Below are 25032 nucleotides of genomic sequence, written 5' to 3'. Positions count from 1 at the left end.
CCAATTGTTCTCGTTGTTCGATTTTTCCTATCGAGTCGAGTACTTTTATTCTTATTTATTTAATGGAGTTCATATTGGGTTCTGTTATATTCTTTTCTCTTTGTTATTATTGTCATCATTATTAATATTATTATTACTATTTTTGTTGGGTTGTCATTAACTTCAGTCTTCAGTAATTTTACTAGTATTATTGGTGTTCAGCAGCAACAGCATTGTCGTCAACATTATTACTATTGTCATCAGCAGCAGCACTGTCTTCAGCATTATTACTACTATCATTGTCGACAGCATTATCAGCAACACTTCAGTATTATTACTATATTATCATTATCATCATCATCAGCAACAGTAGCAGCATTGTCTTCAGCAATTTTATTATTATTGTTATCATCATAATTAGCAACAGCAGCATTGTCTTCAGAATTATTACTCACATCATTGTTATTATCATTGTCAACAGCATTGTCCTCAACATTATTGCTATTATTAACAGCAGTAGCTTTATTTTCAGCATCATTACTATTATCACTATGAACTGCATCAGCTGCAGCAGCATTGTCTTCAGAATTATTACTGTCCTTATTATCAACAGTATCAGCAGCAGCATTGTCTTCAGCAATTTTATTATTATTTTTATCATCATCAACAGCAACAGCAGCATTGTCTTCTGGATTATTACTGTCCTTATTATCAACAGCATCAGCAGCAGCACTGTCTGCAGCAATTTTATGATTATCATTATCATCATCATGAACAGCAGCAGCATTTTTGCTACTGTCTTTATCATCAGCATCTGCAGCAGCATTGTCCACCTTAGTTAAGAACAATGAATGCCAGTTACTTTCTTGGACGAAGAAACTTGCGAATATTGAATTTTCAAGCAATGCATAGATCGGTAGCGCGGTTAGTTTGAAATTTTTGGCAAGTTCTGAATGTAGAATAGGTGGAAGATCAAGGGGATCAGAAGTTTGCTCATTTCGAGAAGCAGTCGAGCCTTTCGTGGCAGGTGTGGCCGAATGCCGATATCCTTCGAACGATTCTGTGCGACCGCAAGCCATCTCGCTAGGTGTTCTCGGAATTCCAATCGGTGGTCGCATTCTGGACGTCCTGCGGGAAAGTCCTCGGCTGCCTTCCGACGCCTAAATCAATTAAATATCTCGCAGTGTTATCCTTTCTGCGCGGTTTCCTCCTCTCTTGGCGTGCTTACATTTATTAAGCGGAAACTGGCCCCCCTCGAATAGGTTTAAATGTGCTGGATGGGAGGTGCGTTTTCAGATTAAATATAAAAATATTTGCAAATTCTTAAATTGAAGTACAAGGATATATACGTGAAGATACATGAAGTAATCTATACATGTATAATGCAATCTATGTATGTTATAATTAGGAACAGTAACGTTTACAAACGATAACAACAATTGTCCTAAAAGAATTATATTTGCTGTCGGCAAAAATCGTTGAACTCATTCCTGATTTCGAACCCAGAAAGCTGAAAAAATATTCGAAAGCGTCTCCTATCACCGAACGATTGCAGTATTCGATGCTCGTGACGTTATCAAAATTAATAATCGTTTCCTGATTCCGAGAGAGTTATCGGGTCCGGGTTAATCGATAATTATGCATTCACGACGGACCCGCCGCTCCTTTGTTTCCCTCTCCAGCGTGCAACACCGTCGATGATTAATATTCATTTACACTGACCGAGTGAAAGACCTTTTATGATCCGGTTAATTCTCGCCAGTGAATCGTACCGAAAAATATCGACGTGCTCGCCAGTTGCCGGGCCATTGTTCCTCGACTACTCTCGATCGATCGTTGGAGAAAAAAAAAGAAAGAAATGTTAATCGGCTCAATTAACAAGGGTTCGTTCTTGTCGGTTGTCTGACTGAAAATCGCGCTATCGGCGATCGACGACTGAAAAAGGCTCGAACAACGTGAGATGATTTTAGAACGGGGTCACACGGATGCTTTGTTCGATACACCGTCGAAACGAACTCGTATTGTTCCGTAAACCATGCTGTTCGCAAGCTGTGCTCGCATTTACGCGACAACGAAGCCTCGAACATTGTTATCGTTATCGCGTGTACGCGCAAATGACGCTGGCGGGAACTTCAGGTTGGATAACACAGGATAGATTGAATCTGCGTCCTTCGTCCTTAATTTTAGACAAAGAATCGGTGCAGATCTAGGTACTTGTTTAGCGGTGATCGGTTGCTGTTTAGGGGACTTCGTTCAACTTATTAAGGGTTCGACTGCGAACCTCTTGCATGATCGAACGTTGTTATGGGAGTAATATATTCGAAATGGGAATAACATATTAAATTCATGGGAGTGGCAATACTATATTCTGGGATAGAAAATACACTGCTCAAAAGAAATATGGCATAGAAAAAATTTAGGCAAAAATTGGCCAAATTTGACTGATGATAACTCCGTGAAAAATCATCGCAAAGTTATGCTCTTTTTTTTAAATTAAAGCTTGAGATCTCTACTTTAAGACCCTGTAGTTTGATTTTAGATTTGATGCATCCCTACCACAATAACACCGTAAATGTGAGGTCATGTTTGCAATATTGAAAATTACAAAGTTTGACGAAATGCATGGACTTGCCACATTTTTTTGGGGCGATACTGTTTACAGCAGCATAAAGGACAAACCTTTATCTTTAATTTCCAGTATGTGAAAAACCGCTACCATTTTTGTCTGCAAAGATACAGAACTTTAAAGAAACCCTTGCATTTATGGCATATACCGCCGGCATTAGCATTACCTGATATGCACCTCGGAGAGGTTGCTGGACAGATTTTGCGCATCATATGCCTCTGACAAGAGCCTTTTTTTGTGTGTATTTGTGTGTGAGTATCTGTGTGTCTGTATGTTTGAATTCTAATAACGCGTGTTTCCACCGCGTTGTTGAATTATCCCTTGCAGTCGATTACTCATGTTAATGCAAGCCCTAATTTCTTCCTGTGGAATGTCATTCCAAATTTCAGTTAAGACTTGCGATAGATCTTACAGATTGGTAGGTTGTCTTGTTAAATTTCTATAGGGTTCAAATTTGGACTTACTGCAGAATATGGAAGCAATCAAATTGAATTGGGACTGCAAAATTCGAGAATGATTCTCAACGAGGCTTCTCGACGATAATTCATACACACACACAGATTCTCACACACAAATACACACAGAAAAGGCTCCTGTCAGAGCCATATAATGTGCAAAATCTGTCCAGCAACCTCTCCGACCTGCACATCGGGTAATGCTAATGGCGGCGGTATATGCCATAAATGCAAGGGTTTCTTTAAAGTTCTGTATCTTTGCAGAAAAAAATGGTAGCGGTTTTTCACATACTGGAAATTAAAGATAAAGGTTTGTAATTTATGCTACTGTAAACAGTATCGCCCCAAAAAAATGTGGCAAGTCCATGCATTTCGTCAAACTTTGTAATTTTCAATATTGCAAACATGACCTCACATTTACGGTGTTATTGTGGTAGGGATGCATCAAATCTAAAATCAAACTACAGGGTCTTAAAGTAGAGATCTCAAGCTTTAATTTAAAAAAAAGAGCATAACTTTGCGATGATTTTTCACGGAGTTATCATCAGTCAAATTTGGCCAATTTTTGCCTAAATTTTTTCTATGCCATATTTCTTTTGAGCAGTGTATAAGCCCACGAGATAGCTGTGGTAATCTATTTATGAATTTATGATTAGTTCACGCTGGTTTTGATTGTCTCGCATTTAGTTGCATTTGCATATGTACATTGATCTGAAGTCTATCTAACTTTCGTAAATTCTCGAGTTCATTTATTCAACAATTTTCAGATAAGCCCATTAATCTGCGAATCTCTAAATTCACGTCTATACATTTTAACGTTCAAATCTCGAATCCTTGGGTCATGAAATTTTCAGAATCTCAAATTTGAAAAATTCCCAGCTTCGATATCTTCCTTCGATCCCCCAAATCCCCAAATTCAATTTTCTCAATCCCAAAGACTTATGCTTCTTACCGATTTTCCCTAAGGTATATTCTGTATACCGATAGTCTTCCCTGATTCTACTTAAGTTCTTCGTGCACTTTTCGCTAAACACTCTCCAGGTTCTACATAGACTTTCTTAAGCTCTTCATAAATTCCCTGAAGATACCGAACTTGCATTCAATACCTCTTCAAGTTTTCCCAAAATAAAAGCGTCGAAAGATTCCCCCGCTTGAAAAGTTGCATCGCAACCTAAAATTCCGGTAATCAATTACGAGGCTGATTCCCCGAAGGCTGATTTGTCAGCAGGAACAAACAGAAGCGGATCCGTAAAACGCGTGCGAATAAATCTCCCGTTGAAAATCCTTCCGTCATAGCGGTGCAGTTTTCTCCGGTTCGTAAAACGAACAGATGATTCGTGACCGCGTCATAAATTCAGCCGGTAGCAGGCTCTAACAAGATATATTACCGGCGGTCGTTGAAAATGCCGCGTGAATATGCAAAAGCTCACTCAGTGGGTTATTCATTTGTCGCGTGATCGCGAAAAACCATCGGACGCGATCTCGTTCGATCAAATGGCGGCTTTAGAGCCGATTAACCTGTTAAGCACGTTGCGCCGCTATAGTGGCTTCCGGGGATAGCATCTCCCTGTACGACACTATAGTGACTTCCGCGTATCATCATAGATTACATAGTGGCTTCCTCTTCTGATTCACTGCCTCGTCGTTTCAATTGAAGGATGCTTTTCGTATATCTTGATTCACACTTTTTAGGCTTCACCAGGTTTTGTAAGGGTATTAATAGATTTCACAAAGGTACATTACATGTGAATAGAAGGTAACGTCAAGTAGATTAGGCACCATGGGAGAACCTCTTTACACTAACACTAATAGTAAACATGATATTCCAATGTAAACATGACATGATTAGATATCAAACTAACACTAACAGTTTGATAGTGGAAACATTTGGTAATTACATATTGTATGACTTTTCTAAAAAAGCAAATTATCAAAGTTAGAGTACATGTATCATATCTTTGGTACAAGATAAACATCATAAGAAACTCCAATGTACCCACATAGATATCAACATTGTCACACATTACAGTGCTATGCACTCATACTTCTCTGTCGTACAGAGAAGCAACGTAAGCCGTGTCTAAATCGATCGCCGAATTCTTAGCAAAGTTGTAAACGCAGCCCGCGATCTAGCGTGTAAACAGATCGTTTAATTGTCGTTGGGCAGTGCAGGCGTATGGAGTCGGGAAACGTGGTGTTGCTCGTTAAAGGGAGAGCAGACGATAGAACCGGTAGGACATCCAGGACGACACGCTCGACTATCGCTAGACACACCTGTCAGGCTTGAATCAAGTCGTTTATAACGTTAATTGCTCTCTCGTGTCGCTAGCATTACCGCCGACTATCTTTCACGGTTTACCCCTGTTCTTCGCTTCGCTGAACTTCCATCCTCATGTCGTGCGTGTGTCCTTTGGACAAAGCCTGCATATTTCGTCGTGATGAGCTATCGATTCAGAATTAATGCTGCTCGCCTCTTGAGAGAAGTATGTGGGTTAGAATTTTGAACATTGGGTGGTCAAGGTTTGGTTGAAGAATACTCTTACTTCTTCAGATTCCGTCATTTTCAAATTCCAGTATTCTTTGCGATTTTTAAGGCAATAAATTTCTACATCCCCAGATTCAGTCTTTGATGAAACTATCTCTTCTGATATCCTTAGACATCTTTGCTCTTTGATCATTGTCTTTGTTCTCCTGACATTCTTGGACATCTTCGTCCTTTGATCAGAATTTGGTCCCTTGAATTTAATGTTCCTAAATTCAAATTTCCTATATTTGAATATAATCACAGCTAATGTACCTATGTCAACAGATAAACATCCTTAAATCCCAATATCCGTTTTATTCGCTTGATTTGCCCACGCTTTCATTTTATGACACTTGAAAAATAAGGCAGGGTACCGTAATGGAAGCGAAAGAGATAAAAACGGAATCGTTGAAATAAATGGGTATCCTTTTTATCGTCTTCTTGTAGCTAACAAATAGTGTAATAGAAAATGATCATAAGCGACTGACCCCTGCGGAAAAAGTTAACCGGTGGTAATGTCATTTATCTCCCTGTCTTCTCAACACCAATCGAAGCTGTTTTTAGCTACGAGTTCGATTATTTGAGCGACAGGTCGGTAGTTCTTATTTCTATCGTATCTCTAGTGTTCATTTATATCTTAAATACATTATTTCGTTTTTATCTGGGTGACATGTGACATTTATTTCCGTTTCATGATTACCAGGCTTATTTGGTTATAAATGGTATTATACAAATGTTACGAGATATGGAAAAGTGTCATCAAAATAATGGCTAAAATTAATTAAAAATCAAATTGTATAAATTTAATGATGAATTTAATTACAGTACAAATGTTAACGATCTTACGTCTTCGTTCTTACAAATTGTGCAGTATACAAAATGGGAATCTAAAACAATAGTTTTAATAACCTAAAAGAGTATAAAAGAATTATATAAAATTCGAAAAGAAAATCGTAAAGAAAAAATAGTGAAGATACAAAATTCCAAAAGGGGAGAATAAACGGGTACTTGACAAGTGTTGTAAGATATGTCGTTCGAATAAAGAAGATAGTTATTTCTTTTCCGTGATGCAGTCCTTGATGTCCTTCAAAATTTCCGCCAGACTCTTGAGAGATTCCGCTTTAGCTTCCGCGTGGCATTTGACCGCCTGTTTCAAGTGGTCCGCGATCGAGACTTCCGCATTTTTCACCGTTTCCGACAACCTTCCGACGATTTCCTTCCGGTCCCTGGCGGACTCCTTTGTTTTGCTGGCGAGGCATTTGACGAAATCCTCCTGGTCCAAGCACTCCTTTAGGATTTGTTTCACCTTGCCACGTAGCCCTTCCGCCGTTTCGATCTGGCTCTCGTATTTCATCTTGGCCAGGCGAAGACCCTCCGCGGCCTTCTCGTCGCAAACTTTTATTCTCTGCGAGTACGTGTCTTTGACGGCCCGTAGACGGTCCATGTGCTTCTTCGAGCATTCCTGAAATAATTTACTTTGTTCACGCGTCGACTGTCACTTTAAAGTTGACGTCGTTCACCGACCTGGCGGTGCATCGCTCTTATTGCAAACACCCGGTGAAATTTTTGATGAAAAAGTGAAACGCGATGAAAACATGAAATTTTCATAAGACCGTATCAGCGGATCGTGTGCGAGGAATTTTCGGATCCATCGTTGCAAATGCAATTTCGTTTTGTACCGCTATGGACGAATGTAGGGCGTATGGCAATTGAGAGAATGGGGATTTCAGGAATTTCGGATGTTGGGTAGAGACTTTTCGATGTGGGGATGCTAGGAATATTGGGATTTGGGAGATTTGGGATTTGGGATGTGTGGGATTTGAGATTTGTGGGATGTGAGATTTGTAGGATTCGGGATGTGTGGGATTCGGGATGTGTGGGATTTGGGAGATTTGGGATTTGGGATGTGTGGGATTTGGAATGTGTGGGATTTGGAATGTGTGGGATTTGGGATGTGTGGGATTCGGGATGTGTGGGATTCGGGATGTGTGGGATTTGGGAGATTTGGGATTTGGGATGTGTGGGATTTGGGATGTGTGGGATTTGGAATGTGTGGGATTTGGGATGTGTGGGATTTGGGATGTGTGGGATTCGGGATGTGTGGCATTTGGGATGTGTGGGATTTGGAATGTGTGGGATTTGGGACGTGTGGGATTGGGGATGTGTGGAATTTGGGATGTGTGGGATTTGGGAGATTTGGGATTTGGAAGATATTGGAATCTAGGGATATTGGAATCTGGGGATATTGGCATCTAGAGATATTCATGCATTCAAGATCACTGGAACACAGGAACATAGGTCTACAGATATTTGGATTTGTGTATTCAAACTTAGATAAATGAGAATCTAGAGATATTGTTACATAAGACTATACTAATCTAGGGATATCAGAATCAAGCTCTAGGATCTAGGGGTATTGAGATCCAGGTATACTGCTACCTAAAGACATCGAATTGTGGAATCATTAAACATCCAACTATGAATTCACTTCATCACGACGAACCTCTCGTTACATTGCAAAAATATCATACTGTCCTTATAACAACTATCCACCTCTCACTATTTCATCTTAATTCAAGTCTAACTTTCCACAAACATTCCACCGCTAATTTCCTTTTTAAACAACCCAAATTTATCTGTCGTAACGTAGTCTACTACTGTGTTCAACGACGTGTCATTAAAACGAACGAACCTAATGTCCACAGTATCGGAAAAATACCTCGGTAGCTTCGCGAACAGTTTTCTCGGCCTTTCGTATCTCCTCAGATATGAATGCCTGGTTCTGTTTCACCATCTCGGCCAGTTCTTTGCCGGTTTTCGAAAACAGGTCGGTGAGCTCTTTCATTTTCTTCCCGATGTCCATTTTCGTTCTCTGCTGGATATAAGCGAACGCCTTAGCAAAAGCTTCCCTCAGATCCTCTGTGCTTTTGTTCCTTACAAAGTGAGCGGCCACCTTCGGCGAGGAGCATTACAATTACACCTCTAATCTTTCTAAAAACTGGATCCTCGCGCCATTATCGTTTAGACCGAATCCAACAACGTTACCGTATTTTTCCAGCCAGCTGCAGTACTTTGCAACTCGCACTTACCCGCGCGTTTCCGGCGATATTGAAGGCGTGATTCGATCGAGGAAGTTGAAACATAATAATGTACGACGGTTTTTTAGTACACGTCAGGTTATGGAAGCTCGTCAGGTTAGTTTCTGATTTATTTTGACGCACGGTTAATTTTCCTTAATTGCATGTTGCGAGACGGTGAAAAAATGTTTAATATCTTTATAATGGAGGGTAGGATTTTTTGTACGCGTCACATTCTTTGCAAAAATTAATTATTATTGAGTTTTTGAATTTGATGGGCGGAAAGACAGTTGGGGTGACACGAAGTTTTCAGGTTTTGACAATTGTAATTTTTTAGGTTCACTTTTATGCGAATTTGGATATTTTAGATTTAAGAATTTGGGTATTTGGATATTTTGGATTTAAGAATTTGGGAATTCTTCGATTTTTGGATTACAAGATTTAGAAATTTAGAGAAGGGGAATTTGGAAATTTGGGGAATTTGGGGAATTAGGAATTTTGGAATTTGGAGAATTTGCAGAATTTGGAATTTGAAGAGTTTGGAATTTGGAGAGTTTGGAATTTGGAGAATTTGAAATTTGGAGAATTTGGAATTTGGAGAGTTTGGAATTTGGAGAATTTGGAATTTGATGGATTTGGAATTTGGAGAGTTTGGAATTCGGAGAATTTGGGAATTTGAGATTCTGGGAATTTTGGAATTTAGAAATCTGATAATTTGAAAATTGGGAAAATTTGAAACCCGACAATTTGAGAATTTGAAAATCTAACAATTAGAAAATTTTGTGATTTGAAAAATTGAAATTCCTAAACCTAAAAATCTAAAAATCTAAAAACCTGAATCTCTACAATTATAAAAGTCCTCCAGTACGAATAAAATTGAGTCCAATTTTCAATTGAAACGAACTTGCCCCGAATCGTACATGCAATGAAATTTTCAGCGCAATTTCCAGTATCGAAAAACCAATATCGATTCGATTAGAGTATCGATCCCCTGTTATCTACAAGCAATTTAATTTCAAGCAGAAGAATGATTTACAATACTAGCGGCATTTCTTCAAAGCGACACTTTGAAAAAAGTAGCAACGGACGCAAAGAATTACTACATTTTTGCTGTTTGTTATCTCGTTACAAAGCAGCAGGGTAGAAAATATGTAACTGTTCAAATTCTACGCTCGAGGGTGGCATCTGCGGGTGAAGTTGCCGCGGTTAACAATTCAGAAGACAATACATTAAAGTGCTTGTGACTGGACCGCAACCAGGTTATAGAAGATTTCGTGAAGAGGGATTATGTATCCTTGAAAGATTCTTGGATATAAAACAGTCGCGGAGAAAATTGGAACTGAAACGTGGATATAAAACGCGTCGTGTTTCGAAGACGTAGGAAATTTATTTTTATTATTTAATTTTATGTGTGTCTTGTATAGAATATTTGGGAATTTAGGGATTTGCTAATTTTTGGATTTTAGGATTACAAGATTTAGAAATTTGAGGAAAGGGAAATTTGAAAATTGGGGAACTTGGGAATTTAGGAACTTGGGAATTTGGGAATTTAGGAATTTGGGAATTTAGGAATTTGGGAATTTTGGAATTTTGGAATTTGAAGAACTTAGGGAATTTGAGGAATTTGGGGAATTTAGGTATTTAGGAATTTAGGAATTTAGGAATTTAGGAATTTGGGAATTTTGGAATTTTAAGAATTTGGGAATTTGGGAATTTTGGAATTTTGGAATTTGAAGAACTTGGGGAATTTGAGGAATTTGGGGAATTTAGGTATTTAGGAATTTAGGAATTTAGGAATTTGGGAATTTGGGAATTTTAAGAATTTGGGAAATTTGGGGAATTTGGGAATTTTGGAATTTTGGAATTTGAAGAACTTGGGGAATTTGAGGAATTTGGGGAATTTAGGTATTTAGGAATTTAGGAATTTAGGAATTTAGGAATTTAGGAATTTAGGAATTTAGGAATTTAGGAATTTGGGAATTTTGGAATTTTAAGAATTTGGGAATTTGGGAATTTTGGAATTTTGGAATAATTAGAATTATTTAATGTTATATATAACCCTCAATTATTTTCTACTAATTTTATGTATAATCTTGCATTCAATTTTCCAAAGCTTCCAATTCCCTAATTTGCCAACTCCTAAGCTTCCAAATATCTAAATTCTCCAAATCCCAATTTCCAGACTTCCACTTTCTAGAATCCCAAACTAAAAAATTTCCAATTATTAATTGCATGCATCCTCGAATATTTCCTCCATCATTGACAACCTTCGTCACTGATTCGTTCTCCACTAAAGCGCCACAAATTTCCATATAGTACAAAATCACTCTATTGCAAATAGCCTCTATATTATCGTCGAATCTGGGCAGAGCGCTAATTCGTTGCGATATTCTATCTTGCAGGATCAATCTCCTTGCGTACAGGTTTATCACTATCGTGGGTCGTCTTACTTCTGTGTTGAACATGACGGCCTATTGATTGATCGATTAATCAGTAACTTTGCCGAACTTCCTCGCAGCATCGAGTCGCTAATTGAGATTAAACTAATATCAATATCATTTACGGAGGTAAACGTGATGTCTAAATTATCAGTGTACATTTATAATATTATATACCTAGTATTATTACCTAATAATTTGTACAGCTTATCTTCTGTGAGTATTTGGTAAATTTAATAGTTAAGGTAATAATTCGAGTTCGGGGGGAATTTGTGGTAAATTTGGGATTTGTATGGTGCAAATTTGGAGATGTGAAAATTTAACGATTTTGAGTATTTAGGGAGTTGGGAATGCAGGAATGTGGGAACGTAGGAAGGTGGGAATGTAGAAAGGTGGGAATGTGGGAATATGAGAATGTTGGAATGTGGAGATGTTGGAATGTTGGAATGTGGATATGTGGGAATGTGGAAGTGGCGTTTCACTCCCACGCTCATCGCCACTAGACGGCGCATAGAATCTCGAGACTTAGACTTTCTCGCTAGTACTCAAAGAGCCTTCCTATTCATATATATAGTTCCTGTCCATCCCTCCCTTACATCATCGCGTCTAAGGCAAGGGCCTGCTAGACCGCCTTACTGATGAATCCACTAACAGGTCCCGGACGAAACGTTCTCCCTCTCCTTTACTTTTCCTAGCTCCCTACCTTAGCTAAACGAACCGCCAAAGTGGATATGTGGATATGTGGGAATATGGGAATGTGGGAATGTGAATACGTGGGAGTGTGGATATGGGGGAATGTGGATACGTGGGAGTGTGGATATGTGGGAATGTGGATATGTGGGAATGTGGATATGTGGAAATGTGGATATGTGGGAATGTGGATATGTGGAAATGTGAAAATGTGGGAATGTGGATATGTGGGAATGTGGATATGTGTGAATGTGGATATATGGGAATATGAGAATGTAGAAATCTAAAAATTTAGGAATTTAGAAATTTAAAGATCTTGTGAACTTAGCATTCTAGAAATCTGCAGAATAAGAAATGAAATAATTATTCCCAATTTCCAAATTCCAAAATTCCCACTTCCTGAGTTAAACCCTCGTACCTCCAAATTTCCTAAACCTTCAAAAGTACCAAATTCCCCAACATCCAAATATAAGAGCCTCTCACCTCCAGATACCCAAAATCATGCACTAGAAAACGCGAATCCAGCGGCATTTAATCCTCGGAACGCAGTCGCACATAAACGTTGGCCAACATATGCATTCAAGGATTGGACGCAAATGTGCTTAAAACAGCGAGTCGTTAAATCCGCAAACTTTGACCAGCGCAAGCTTTCTTGTAATTAATCCGATCAGCAGAATCCGGCCGTACGTTCCACAATAATCACCTGCTTTTTTCCCCTAGGGAATCCCAGGTAACCGTCCGGTTTGCTCAGCATCTCTCGTATGACCATTTCAACGATTATCTCAGCGTGCACGTTAAGACCCTTTACATGATCCGCTTGAAATATTGTCTACGCTGCGAACCAGTCAAAACCTCAGCAGTTCACCGATATTAAAAACAGCTGGTTTTCTATCAAATTCACGTTTACATTTAATATACATTTCATGAAGCTACAGTTTAAACAAACATAATTTGTTATGTATCGCAAATTTGTTATACATGTACCTATTAATTTTCAAATCGAGTTTCGAAGTTAGATCAAATTTGTACAGCAATTTTTCAGTAAATTTAATTGGAAAAAAAGTTTTTGCTTAGTCTATACAAATGTTTCATTTTGATCAGATTTCAATCTAGCGCTCCTGATGGGCAGCTGTATGCTGCGGTTTTCGTAATAAACCATTTTTAACAATGTGCGTTTACGTTGCCCATAGGGGAGTAGTTAATTGGATAGTAACAGCTTTTTGAACAGTTTCAATTTCAACTCTTTATCCATGCTTGGTTTGTTCTGATTTAATTTCATTCGAAATTGTATGGTACAACGTTGTCGAATTGTTCCACGCGCTTGTTCGCATCAGGATGAATGCATCATTCAATACTTCTGCCGTGTAATTGTTCAGACGTGTATGGAAAATATCTTTTTCAAAAATTCGAGAGGAAATTGTGTTTGAGTTACAAATTGTGTTACAAATTTCAAAATTTTCCAATTCCCTAATTTGCAAATTTGGAAGGCTACAAATTTCCGAAGTTTCCAATTCCCTAGTTTGTAAATTTGGAAGATTACAAATTTCCCAATTTTCCAATTCACCCATTTGCAAATTTCTAAGCTTCCAAATTTCCAAATTTTCCAATTCCCTCATTTGCAAATTTCTAAGCTTCCAAATTTCCAAATTTTCCACTTCCCTCATTTGCAAATTTCTAAGCTTCCAAATTTCCAAATTTTCCACTTCCCTCATTTGCAAATTTCTAAGCTTTCAAATTTCCAAATTTTCCAATTCCCTCATTTACAAATTTCTAAGCTTCCAAATTTTCAAATTTTCCAATTCCCTCAGTTACAAATTTCTAAGCTTCCAAATTTCCAAATTTTCCACTTCCCTCATTTGCAAATTTCTAAGCTTTCAAATTTCCAAATTTTCCACTTCCCTCATTTGCAAATTTCTAAGCTTCCAAATTTCCAAATTTTCCACTTCCCTCATTTGCAAATTTCTAAGCTTCCAAATTTTCAATTTTCCACTTCCCTCATTTGCAAATTCCTAAATTCCCAAATTCCCAAATTGTCGAATCTCGAAACCCCTAAATTTCCAGCGTTTGAAACTAAATTTTCCCAAGCTCAAGTTTCCAAATGCAACTGCTTCTTGCACTTTCCTGTATCACCAAAAGTTCTCCCTAAATCATCTCATCTTTCTCCGAAGATTCTAAGCAGCATCGAACTCGCCTGACAAAATAAGTCCCCAAAGGGAATTACGTGACAAGGAATTATCTAGCGGTCACCGTAGGTCCAAAACTCCTACCATAACAAGATCTGGCGACCGTTATAACAAGATAAGAGGTCAGCGGCCTTGGTTGTATCGTTTAAACGGTAAACCTCCCCAAATCCTTGTGTCTGCACCGGCATCGATCGGATTCAACGATTTCACGCCAAGACGAGCGTGATCATGGTCTAGCAGGAAGAGCGTAGAACGGTATCTCAATTTGTGAAATGAAAAGGAAGGAAGGGACCGAACAGCGTTCGCTGCATTTCAACGTTCCTCCCTCTTTCTCTTCGATTAAAAGATTTTCAATTTTTGCGGAGGCGTGTGCAGAATAATCGACGTCCTGTCGTGTCCAGGCCTTCCTTCCTTCCTGCTTTTCGACTTGGCGTATTCTCTGGCTCGCTCGTGACAGACTCTGTCGGGGCTCAACCGGAAATTACCGTAAGCGACTTGTGAACGGATTTAAAGCTTATTTTCCACCCTTAATACGCTTACTTCGCCGCTGTTCCCTTCGCAATCACTCTCTGTTCAATTTTCCGATAACCTTTAAGGCTTACGTACATTATCGCGCCCTCGGAACAGCGCATCGCGAAAATCCTCGTGGGAACTTTTTTAATCGTATGTGATTAGGTGATTTGGAAAGTGTTTGAGGATTTAGAGCTTTGCAAATTTATGACCTTACAAGTTTGAAAATTTGGAAACTTGAAAGCTTAGAAACTTAGAATTAGGTAGTTGGAAAATTTGGGAATATAGATGGTTAGGACTCTTAAAATTATTATATTCGTTTATTATTAATTGGTACAGCAGCTGGCATTCGTTTCGTGTTCCAATCGTACAATATTGACAACATGAATTGGAACGGAAATATCGAAACAGAACTTTTTAATTTTTGCGTATTCATTGCGACACACTATGATAGAGGTTTTAATTATGCATTCTTTTTTGAGACAAATTTTATGCCACCATGCGGATTCATTTGTATACAATGTGACAATTTCAGTCGATTGTAGGCAATGTGAGGTTATGAGTTTGCTTGTATGAATTTCGTGTTGATTTTTAGAATTGTTTCCGATTAGATTGGTAAAAAAAGTTATTGCGGATAACTGAGTTAATATATTACGTATTTATTTATTTCGTATATAAACAAAGTAAAAAGTGGGATGACAATGAAGCTACGATACATCGAGCAACTTCGTTCCTCTTCGGTGCTGTTCGGATAATCACGTGACACTGATCGCCAAAACCTACTATCATAGACTTATGTGCCTAAAATATTAAAATACGAGCGAAACTACAGTTTATTATGAAAAAAACATATCTATGCATAGGAGACTCCCATCTTAAATTATAAAACAGAAGAAAGAAAACTTGAAAAACGTTAATTCCTTAAGAAACTACAATAATTATGAGACACCCTGTATATAAGAAATTCTGTACATCGCGTACTTTATATAATATTACCAAATTTAACAAATACTGCAAAGCTTCTTTTCAACAATATCGTATGAACATTTAATAAAATATCCTTAGTACTTAGAAATCCATTTGCTTAAAAACATTTCAACCTATCTCTAACACAATATACGTAAAAGGAACAGCGCTATTTCTCCGACCTAAACCGAGTGCTTCCGAAGCTAGCCGATTAACCGCTGCAGCTTCTGCAATCTTAAGGGTTCCTTCGCACAAATAGCTTATGATGTACACAAGTACGGTATTCGTACACCGTTGGTTCGCTAGATTTTCTGCGTAGCGATTATAACGTTGTCCCGAAGAGTACGATATTTCGCCGCTATGGGATCGTGAAACAGCTGACGCTTAAAAGCACGATGAAGCCAACGAAGGAAACTTTCCTATCATATTACCGCAAACTTTTCGGTAGCCTGGCCGGATCTACGGATATTTCTGCTCTCTGATCCCTTGTTCGGTCGTTGCTTTAATTTTTCCGAGCTCACGGCCGGAATATCCCTCGGTATTATTCCCCTGGAGCGTGTCCTCCTCTCCAACGCTTCCTCTTATAATTTTTAACGCGTGTACCTCCAAACGCTCCGAGTTTAAACTTTGAACGCGTTCTCGAAAACTGATATCGCCAATTTTCGGCATCTTTTAACGAGAAGTCTTGATAGCATATCGATAGAAGCTTTGAACTTTTATTCCGTGCAAATTTTCGCTCGTATCAAGACTTTATTGTACGAATACAATTTGCAAGTAGCCGGTAAAATAGAATTGATACGAGGGTGCATCAGGTTCAGTAGTTTGAATTCGATTGAAAGTCCAGACTGACTGTACATTCTGAGCTCCCTGTTTGCTATGCAAAAAACAAAGTACACAAGGTGTAGACGCTTGAAACAGGACGTTTACACGGTTCGTCGAACGTGTACGGTCTCTTTGTTCGAAATAATTGAGAAACACAGTGTTGGCACGTTTCGACGGTCACGTGTTCCACCGACAGCTTTAACTTCCGGTATCTCGTACTATGTTACTAACTTGAGGCGATAGCAATTCCACTGTAATATTTAATAGGACTCTAAAATACCCTCATGTTAAATCATCGAGATACAGTGACATATTAGAAAATCGAATATATTATCTGTGGTGTGTGTGTGTGTACTTTGTAATTGTACGAGTGACATGGGCGCATGATATGAATGAAGCTTGCGCCTGGTTTGAATGAAGTTTCCATGTAATGAAGATTGCTAAAAGAATGTCTTTGTGGTTGATCAAATGTTTTCGGAGCAAAGCGAAGAGCTCATTGCTTTGTAAGAAATTGAGAGAGAAAGACGTGTGATATTTGTAATCTGTATAATATTGAGATTCTATTAATGTTGCTTAGAGTTAATTTGAGTTAATCATATTTTGTTAAATAAACTTCATGAAACGTACCGACTATTAAAATTATTCTACATATCTAAAATGTGTTCATAATGAAACGAAATAGACCAAAAATTATCGTAAGTATTCAAAAGGAAAAAAGCCTAAAATAATTTCAGGAAAAGAGCGTCGAACGGTGGCACCAATACTTGCAGAGTAAGTTTCGATTTTAATGAAAGCGCTAAAAGGAGTGTAGCGAAAAACACAGTTAATTAACGAGCCCGGTTAAAGCCGCCCGAGTCCATATGAATTTCTCTGTTCGAGTGCATTGAAAAACGGGATTAGCAACGAAGCGGAAATCGAAATGAAATTTTCGTCAGTCGATCAGAACCGAGGCGATCGTTCGTTGGCCAGCGAAATTTTCACGGTACACCGTGCAATAACGATAACTTCACGAAGCAGCTTCGGTTATCGATTTCGCAGTGGCCCCGTTTTTCTTTCGCTTCCTGTTTGCCCCTGTTCCTTCTGTCGGTCTGTCCAACGCGAACAAGGACGAACAACGAGAACCATGCAGTTTCTGTCCGTTTGCATGGTATCGTGACTGCGCGATATCGGATGAACTTGTAAAACCTGCGCAATCAGCCGTGAGATTGCATGTAACCCTCGCTATCCAACTATCCCACCCCTTTTCGCCGGTTTCTGGCTAGCGTTTCCTTCTGCTCTTAGAGCTTGCTGTTTTCTCGGACCACGTTGGATGGTCGGTGAACCGCAAACGTTGCGAGTTTCGACCGCGGTCGTGAAAACCCTGCCACGACTTGGCGTCATACATATTTGGCTAGCACGGAAAATTGTAGCAATTTTCGAAAATTTTGTCGGTGTAACGTGTCAAGGTCTTGTTACATCGTTGTCGCAACGTGCAGTGTCGTTTAGGGACAGTGGAGAGTTTGGACAGCAAGTTTTGAGACGGTAGGAAAAATTTTGATGTTGGGCAGGGAGGTCATCGACGTTCGGAGATTCTTGGAAGGGAATTTGGGATTAGGGAGATTTGGGGTTTGGGAGATTTGGGGTTTGGGAGATTTGGGGTTTGGGAGATTTGGGGTTTGGGAGATTTGGGGTTTGGGAGATTTGGGGTTTGGGAGATTTGGGATTTGGGAGATTTGGGATTTGGGAGATTTGGGATTTGGGAGATTTGGGATTTGGGAGATTTGGGATTTGGGAGATTTGGGATTCGGGAGATTTGGGATTCGGGAGATTTGGGAGATTTGGGATTTGGGAGATTTGGGATTTGGGAGATTTGGGATTTGGGATGTGTGGGATTTGGGATGTGTGGGATTTGGAAGGTGTAGGATTTGGGAGATTTGGGATGTGGGGAATTTGGGATTTGGGATATTTGCAATTTGGGGCATTTGGGATTTGGGGAATTAGGGATTTCGGGAATTTGAAATTTCGGGATTTCGAAATTTGAGGAATGGAGAATTTGGAGAATTCGAGCTGTAGGTTATTGAAGATTTGAAGATTTAGTGATTTATTACTTTGCAAATTTGGAGCTTTGGAAATTTGAAGTTTTTGACATTTGAACATTTTTATATTTGAGAACTTGGAAATTTGCTGATTTACTAATTTGTAAAGTTGCAAATTAAATTACGAAATTTAGGACATTATACAGTAATTACGTGGAGTGCTAGGGAATCTTTGTAATAATGTAACAAAGTCCAAGGGGATTCAGACTGTTCCTAACGACCTCTGCAGTGATCATCAACAATCCTAGCATAACTGCAACGAATCATAAAGTAACCCATCTTCATGACAGTGTAAAAAAATCCTAGGCAGAATTTCTAAGATTTCCAAAGAAAATCTTACAAAGAAAATCTTACGGGAATCTTTAGCCAGAAGAATGTTGAAAATCTAATCCCTACAAGATTTATTCCCAGCAAACGTATAAAATATTAACATTGCAAAATATTCCCCTATGTGCATTTCCTTCCTTGTCTGTTTAGCAAACAAACTAGACGATCTTTCTTACGTTCGCAAATCCATCACGGTTGCTCTCCGTTTCCTCGAATTTCATTTCCCGGATCGATGAAATATTTATGCATCCGTATTTTTGTATCGATCGGAAGATATGCGCGTGTATTTGCATACATCGCGGGTCGAAGTAAAAAAAGGGGGAGCGAGCGCGTATGCGGCGAAATAAGAAAAGGGGTAAAAACCTGTCGGGAAATAGAGGAATCTCGTTAAACGGGCCGTATTAAACACAGAAATCCAAGCGACGTCGGTTCGGGTAACGCGTTACCCGGGAAAGAAACGGTTACGAAGGGACACGAGAATAAAAGCAAATTTTACCCGGTCCTCCATAAATTCATGAAGAAATATGAAGGCGAGGATTTCGATTTAAGCCTCGTTCTTCGATTCGTATGCGTTCCTTTTTACGAGCGTCGACCTCTTTCTTCCCGCCATATTCCCTTTCGTTTCTTTGTTTCCTTTCACCCCTTTGCTTCCCACCCCCGTACAGTTCCTTGCCAACACGCCGTAATTTATACGCTCGTTCTGGTCATCTTTAACATTATTTTTTAGAGCCGGCAACCTGGTTCGAACATTTCTCAAATTTCTTTCTGGTTTTGGAACCACGATATCTTTCGACCTTCTTGCGATGCCACGCCGCACTATATCCTTCCGTTTTATCTCCCTCGCTCTGCGCTTTCATTTCTAGACCGGCTTCAATTGAAACCTTCGCTCCGACGAAAAGCTACGATGAGAATATCTGCCGCGTTTCGCTACGGATTTTTTCACCTCGTTTCTTTCAATTCGCCTTGATACGAGGCTGAGTTCTGTGTCGATACTTGGAGGCAACGTACACTTTTGGATGAAGATAAACGGGATACGTAGCTTGGATACTGTTACGGTGTTAAACGGTTAAGTATGTATTTAAATTACGTTTAAGCTTTTACATTTTTAGATTTTTCTATTTCAAAATTTTCAATTTTCGTATTTTCATAATTTCTGAACTACAAATCTCCAAATGCTTAAGCTTCACATGTACCAAATCTGTAAATACGCAAATCCCTAAAGTCCTACATTTGTCGCATGATAAATTCGAAGATTGATCAACCAAAAATCAGCGCACTGCAAGATCTTTTTCCCACATCGTCATTTTTCCTATGAAAGTCTGCCATACTCGCCAGTGTACCTCGTTTTTCCTTCGCGTTTTTCATCGAACTAGGTCGCATAGTCGTTAAGGACGCTCATTTCACACCGTGAGCAGCAATATTTTACAGTTTCGCTCGAATACTTTGTTTTTCCCTCGTGCTTTTTCCTCAAATCGAGCCACCATCGCTACTGTTAAAGACGCAGATACTATCTTCGATTTATACATCGCTGAGATGTATGTGACCATATAACGAGATACTACTGTATCTTATATAATTAATACTGGTTAAATAATTTTGTATTACACCTCAGTCTTTTTTGCTTTGATGAGATACTCTAAAATACAAAAACCCATAGTGCCATATATACATCTATCAAATAAAAAGGCGTCGATAAATTGAATAAATTGAATAAATTTACCAATAAAAGCAACGTAACCCAACCCAGAGTGTAATTTCTACCGACGCACCGAAATGAATGAAAGTCTAATTACGACCTTTTAATTTTTACATCCGAAAGAGCACAGCATTACATCCGTGAATATGTACGAAGTGTATAGCGAAGAAAATTGTAAAGATCAAAGCAGTCGTATCTTGTAGAATCAGTAACGCCAGAACGCGGTCTCCCTGAAGAGTCAAAATGGCAGCTGCGCGCGACGCGAAGTATTTTCGGTAGATATACCGAGACAAATTCCACGATATCAAAAAAAGCGAGACAGTAAGGTAGAATTTATTTAAGTTTTTGGTTCTTTGCGGGTACAAAGAACTCGACGTGTACGTTCGGATCCTTTTTATGATCGCTAATGGAAGATAATATTTTCGGTGCGCCTTCACAGAGGAGCATCAGTTGTTTTGTGCTGGCTTAGCATCGTCGTGCAGTTTTTAACCGGTCGTTGTTAGTCATTTTTCTCCTCGGGACGTTCTAACGCCTTCCATAAACTGCCGTTTTATTATCCGTATCATGCTGCTCTGCCAATTTGTCGAGATTTAGGGGCCTCCAGTTTCTACCCTTTGTTGGTTTAACAACGATACGCTCCTTGTTTGATACTTCTATCGGGCTTTCGAGTGTTTTTCTTTACCCCTTGATCCTTGTATCGATTCAACGATCACGTTCGGTTTATTAGTGTTACAAAGGATGTATTTACTGAAATTATTGTTATACTGTTGGGCAATATTTACTTTTTAAATTGATCTGGTGGTGGAGTTTGGTGACAGTTCTGTGATGGACTGAGATTTTGAGATTTGGTGATTTGGAGATTTGAGGAATTTAGAAATCAAAGAATTAGGGAATAGGGGAATTAAGGCATTGGAGAATCAGAGAATTAGGGAATTAGGGAATTGGGGAATTGGGGAATTGGGAATTGGAAAATTGAAGATTTGAGGAATTGGAGTTTTGGAGATTTGGGGAATTGAAGATTTGGAGATTTGGACATTTGGAGATTCGGGGAATTAGGGAATTAGGGAATTAGAGAGTTGGGAATTAGGGAGTTGGGAATTAGGGAGTTGGGAATTAGGGAATTGGGGAATTATGGAGTTGGGAATTAGGGAATTGGGGAATTAGGGAATTGGGGAATTAGGGAATTGGGGAATTAGGGAATCGGGGAATTGGGAAATTGAAGATTTGGAGAATTGGAGATTTGAAGATTTGAGGAATTATGGTATTGGAGAATTAGGGAGTTGGGTAATCAGGAAATTGGAGATTTGGGGAATTGAAGGTTTGGAGAATTAGAGATTTGAGGAATTGGAGGAATTTTGAGGAAAATTTTATGGACATAGAGAATCATAAAATTCACAAATTTTCCATCCGTACAGAGGACCTATATTATTTCCAAAAATTGTCCTATAATTTTATAGTAGATAAAATTGTATCTACTCGAGTATATCTATATAAATAATATTTCGAGTATATATCTGTATTAATACTATTAAATATCAAATTCGTATTAACGTTGAATATAAAATTTTAAACAGTTCCTCCGTAAAGTTATCCTTCCTGAACATTTCCGTAATCCAGTAGCTGAAGCATTCGAGGCGAGGAATATTTGGAAAATGTTTCTGAGAAGTGGAGTACTCGACGTGTGATCGTTCCATGCTGGGTAATCTCCTTATTTTCTATAATCGACTACAATTTCTGTGGAATTGGCTCGAATTTTGATCCGGATAAAATGGGATTTGTGTCTTTCCGTTCGGCAAATCGCCGCCCCATGTATATCACACACGTGCGTTTCAACCGATCCGATGTTTACGTAACCTGCTTAGTTAATTGTCAAACGGATCGTTGCTGTTATCGCGTTTAGAATATTATCGTTAAGCTGATTATTGAAATTCTATCTGGTTCCGGCATTAAACATATGAACGCTCGTATTAATGCGTTTCACGTCGTACGGAAGAGAAATTTTTCTTCACGCTGCAAGTATTCCGTTCCCTCTTTTTGTGTCGTTCAAGAAAATAGAGAACGAGTTACGAGTATGTATAATTAACGTACAGCAAATTGTAGCCGTGCTAACGATTTAATCCGTGTGGATTACTTCTGGACGAAATAAATTCTCGTTAGCGATCGCGTTTTGCGGCGGACAAAAGCATTTGACGTAGATTCGCTTTTTTCCCCCGCGAGCCGTGAATTTTTCACGCAGAACGTTCGGAGTTTACGCGATAATTGAAGCGATTCCCCGATTTTTTTTGTTCTGTTTGAATAAAAATTTCGAAGATTCCGCTGCACCGCCGGCTCGAATTTAATCCTCGAAATATTGCTTGTGTCCACCATAAAATCGATTGCCGGCCAATAAGCTGCGGGAACCAGCTATCACCTTTGCAGCTTCTATTATATACAAACAGACTCCCGAAAGCTGTGTGCTCGAAGCTCAAAATTCATAGTTTCAATATTTTACGAGTCTATCAAAGAAAATCTACTTTAAATTTTATTACAAATTTCACAAAAATTTGAAGCAGGGAAATTAATAAAAAAGTAAATTTTATGCAATTTTATATTTTAAAGAAATTTTAAAAGAATTCGCCAAACTGTATGAATTACAACCATTTTAATTTTCTCTGATTTTGCACGAGCTCTTTTGACAAACGCTCCGTTATTAAATATTGCAGGTCCATTGATAAAACACGACAACTTTTTTCACCTTTGTAATATTCATTTCAAGCAGGAAATATTTGAAAAATTTCATTAAGTTTCGATAAATTATTTCTGTCAAGTTAATTATAAATTGATGGAAGTTTTACATGACACGTAAAAAGAGGTACATTGGCAATGTAGAAAAATGCACAGAGTAATAACAAATATTTTATTTCAATTATTTTTAATATTCATATTTCTGTTAGTATTCAGTCTTCATCGAACAAATAGAGATATTAATAAATAAAAAATTATTCAACATTAATTTGATTGTATCTGTGATTATTAAATGAGTAGTTAGTTTCAGTGTACACATAAAATAATTTCATGATATTATAATATAAAAATAATTAAATACAGGACTTTCCTTATGAATGTACATTTTAGAAATAATTATTAAAAAAGTGCACAGTCAACTTTAATAAAAAAAACTTCATTTTGGAATACGGTTTGAGGCAACCATGTTTTTCCCTCGAAAGATAATTCTACAGCGTCGATAACCGTTTCCTATAATCTGTTCCGATCGTTTGCGAACCCGTATTTTTTCTATCAATCTTCCAATAATCCCTTTTTTCTCTCTGTCCATATTTTCGGTGCTTGACCGCGTTTCCTATTCGAATTCGCGAGTTACCGATCGATCGTTCCCGTCGTCCATGCAAACGATCGAGACGCGATCGCTCGACCCGATTCTTAAAACGTGGTCTATCGAGAAATCTCGTAGCTACGACCAAAGGAGACTTTCCGTTTAAGTATCTGTGTGCACATTTCCTTCACCCTAGCAAAGTAGCTCCTCGAAATGCACCAGCACGAAATTACTCTTGATCTTAATCCTACCGTTTTTGATCCGACTATCGTGGGATACTCGGAGATGTCCTGAAGAAATTATCGCTCTGGTAAATCCCTATTGTAGATTAATCTTCTTTCTTCAACAATTCTACACTCCCCAAATTTTGAAATTACTTTCAAATTTTTTAGTTCACAAATTTTCATATTGTCAAATATTTGCAATTCTCAATTATTCAACTTGTCAACTTTACAAGTATTCTTCATTCTTTATTTTTCAAATTTATAAGTTTAGAAATCAAAAATGTAGGTACCGAAAGATCACAAATTCGAATTTTCTAGTTTCTAAATTTTTTGACACGTTAATTGTGAGACACCCTGTATATTCCACAACTCTGAAGTACAAAACTCTGAAATCTTGAAGAACCCCCAAAAGTCACCTAGTTGGTCATCTTTCCTCCTTAAATTGTCAAATTTGCCATAGACTGTACCCGTTAATAATTTACCAAAATTATCATAATTTTGAAACGTAACCAACGTATGAAAAGTAACTAACTTGTTCCACAAGGGCGGTGGAAAAAATATGGTTCGGTGTCAGGTGTCGTATGGAAATGTACGCCGGAATAATTCAACCCTAACAGCAGTTCAGTAGTTGGGGTAGAAAATCGAGTAAGAGGGTAAAACTAGAGAGAGGAATTCAAAAGGGAAGAGCAAGATGACCCGAGAGGAGCCGAGCTGGCTCTAAATCATTTCATAGTACCATCTTGCATCGTCGTATTTTCCTTCCAGGTGGGACTTTTCGAACATTTTCTCGTTTTAAGACAGCAAAGTGAATTGTCGGGACGGGTTTAAAGGCGTTCATATATCCCGTTTATCGATATCCGTCGTACACCAAGAATCATACGTTAATAACGCCGCTGGATCTCGCGAAAATTCCTTCTCATTCGTGTCGACTGTTTTCGTTTTTCCACCATTCGTTCTCATCCCGGCGAGTGTTATTTGGATTCTGTCTTTGTAGCCAGAACGCAATCGATATTTAATTTGAATACGTCACCGATACACGGGGTATACTGTGTTCTCCAACAAATTCATTAATTTCGGTCACTTTGATCAATGACATGAAACATTCCAATGCCAGATACATTCAGAAAAAA

General features: G+C 38.4%; 2 protein-coding genes and 1 long non-coding RNA gene across 6 annotated transcripts in view; 2 read left to right on the top strand and 1 right to left on the bottom strand.

Annotated features, from left to right (window-relative positions):
• Window positions 1-25032, top strand: part of LOC143265079 (disks large 1 tumor suppressor protein-like) — a 210582-nt gene that overhangs the window by 178047 nt on the left and 7503 nt on the right. The window lies entirely within an intron of this gene.
• LOC143265078 (uncharacterized) lies at window positions 6239-9584 on the bottom strand. 3 transcript variants are annotated; one of them, XM_076535119.1, is made up of 4 exons: window positions 8674-9584; window positions 8523-8537; window positions 8304-8459; window positions 6239-7046 (listed from the first exon to the last, which is right to left on the bottom strand). In XM_076535119.1, the coding sequence occupies exons 1-4, from the start codon at window positions 8725-8727 to the stop codon at window positions 6636-6638; spliced, it is 636 nt and encodes a 211-aa protein (XP_076391234.1). In that variant the 5' UTR covers window positions 8728-9584; the 3' UTR covers window positions 6239-6635. The 3 variants fall into 3 exon arrangements, with proteins under 3 accessions (XP_076391234.1, XP_076391239.1, XP_076391230.1); XM_076535124.1 differs by having other exon boundaries at window positions 8304-8456; XM_076535115.1 differs by having other exon boundaries at window positions 8304-8537; window positions 8674-9579.
• On the top strand, window positions 9673-12787 carry LOC143265080 (uncharacterized). Of its 2 annotated transcripts, none has more exons than XR_013039234.1 (3): window positions 9673-9950; window positions 12234-12443; window positions 12510-12787. It is a non-coding gene; the product is annotated as an uncharacterized LOC143265080 (long non-coding RNA). The 2 variants fall into 2 exon arrangements; XR_013039233.1 differs by having other exon boundaries at window positions 9676-10038; window positions 12279-12443.

This window comes from Megachile rotundata, chromosome 1 (genome assembly GCF_050947335.1).
Source record: "Megachile rotundata isolate GNS110a chromosome 1, iyMegRotu1, whole genome shotgun sequence".
Lineage (NCBI taxonomy): Eukaryota > Metazoa > Arthropoda > Insecta > Hymenoptera > Megachilidae > Megachile > Megachile rotundata.
This window is presented reverse-complemented; position numbering and strand designations above follow the sequence as displayed.

Bases quoted from the DNA above. Each gene is read 5' to 3' on its own strand.
- LOC143265078 (XM_076535115.1), bottom strand. From the start codon at position 8,727: ATGTTTCAACTTCCTCGATCGAATCACGCCTTCAATATCGCCGGAAAC. The intron at 8,538-8,673 runs GTAAGTGCGAGT...TCCTCGCCGAAG, and splicing joins ATATCGCCGGAAACGCGCGG to GTGGCCGCTCACTTTGTAAG. The intron at 7,047-8,303 runs GTATTTTTCCGA...AAATTATTTCAG, and splicing joins CTGTTCGCGAAGCTACCGAG to GAATGCTCGAAGAAGCACAT.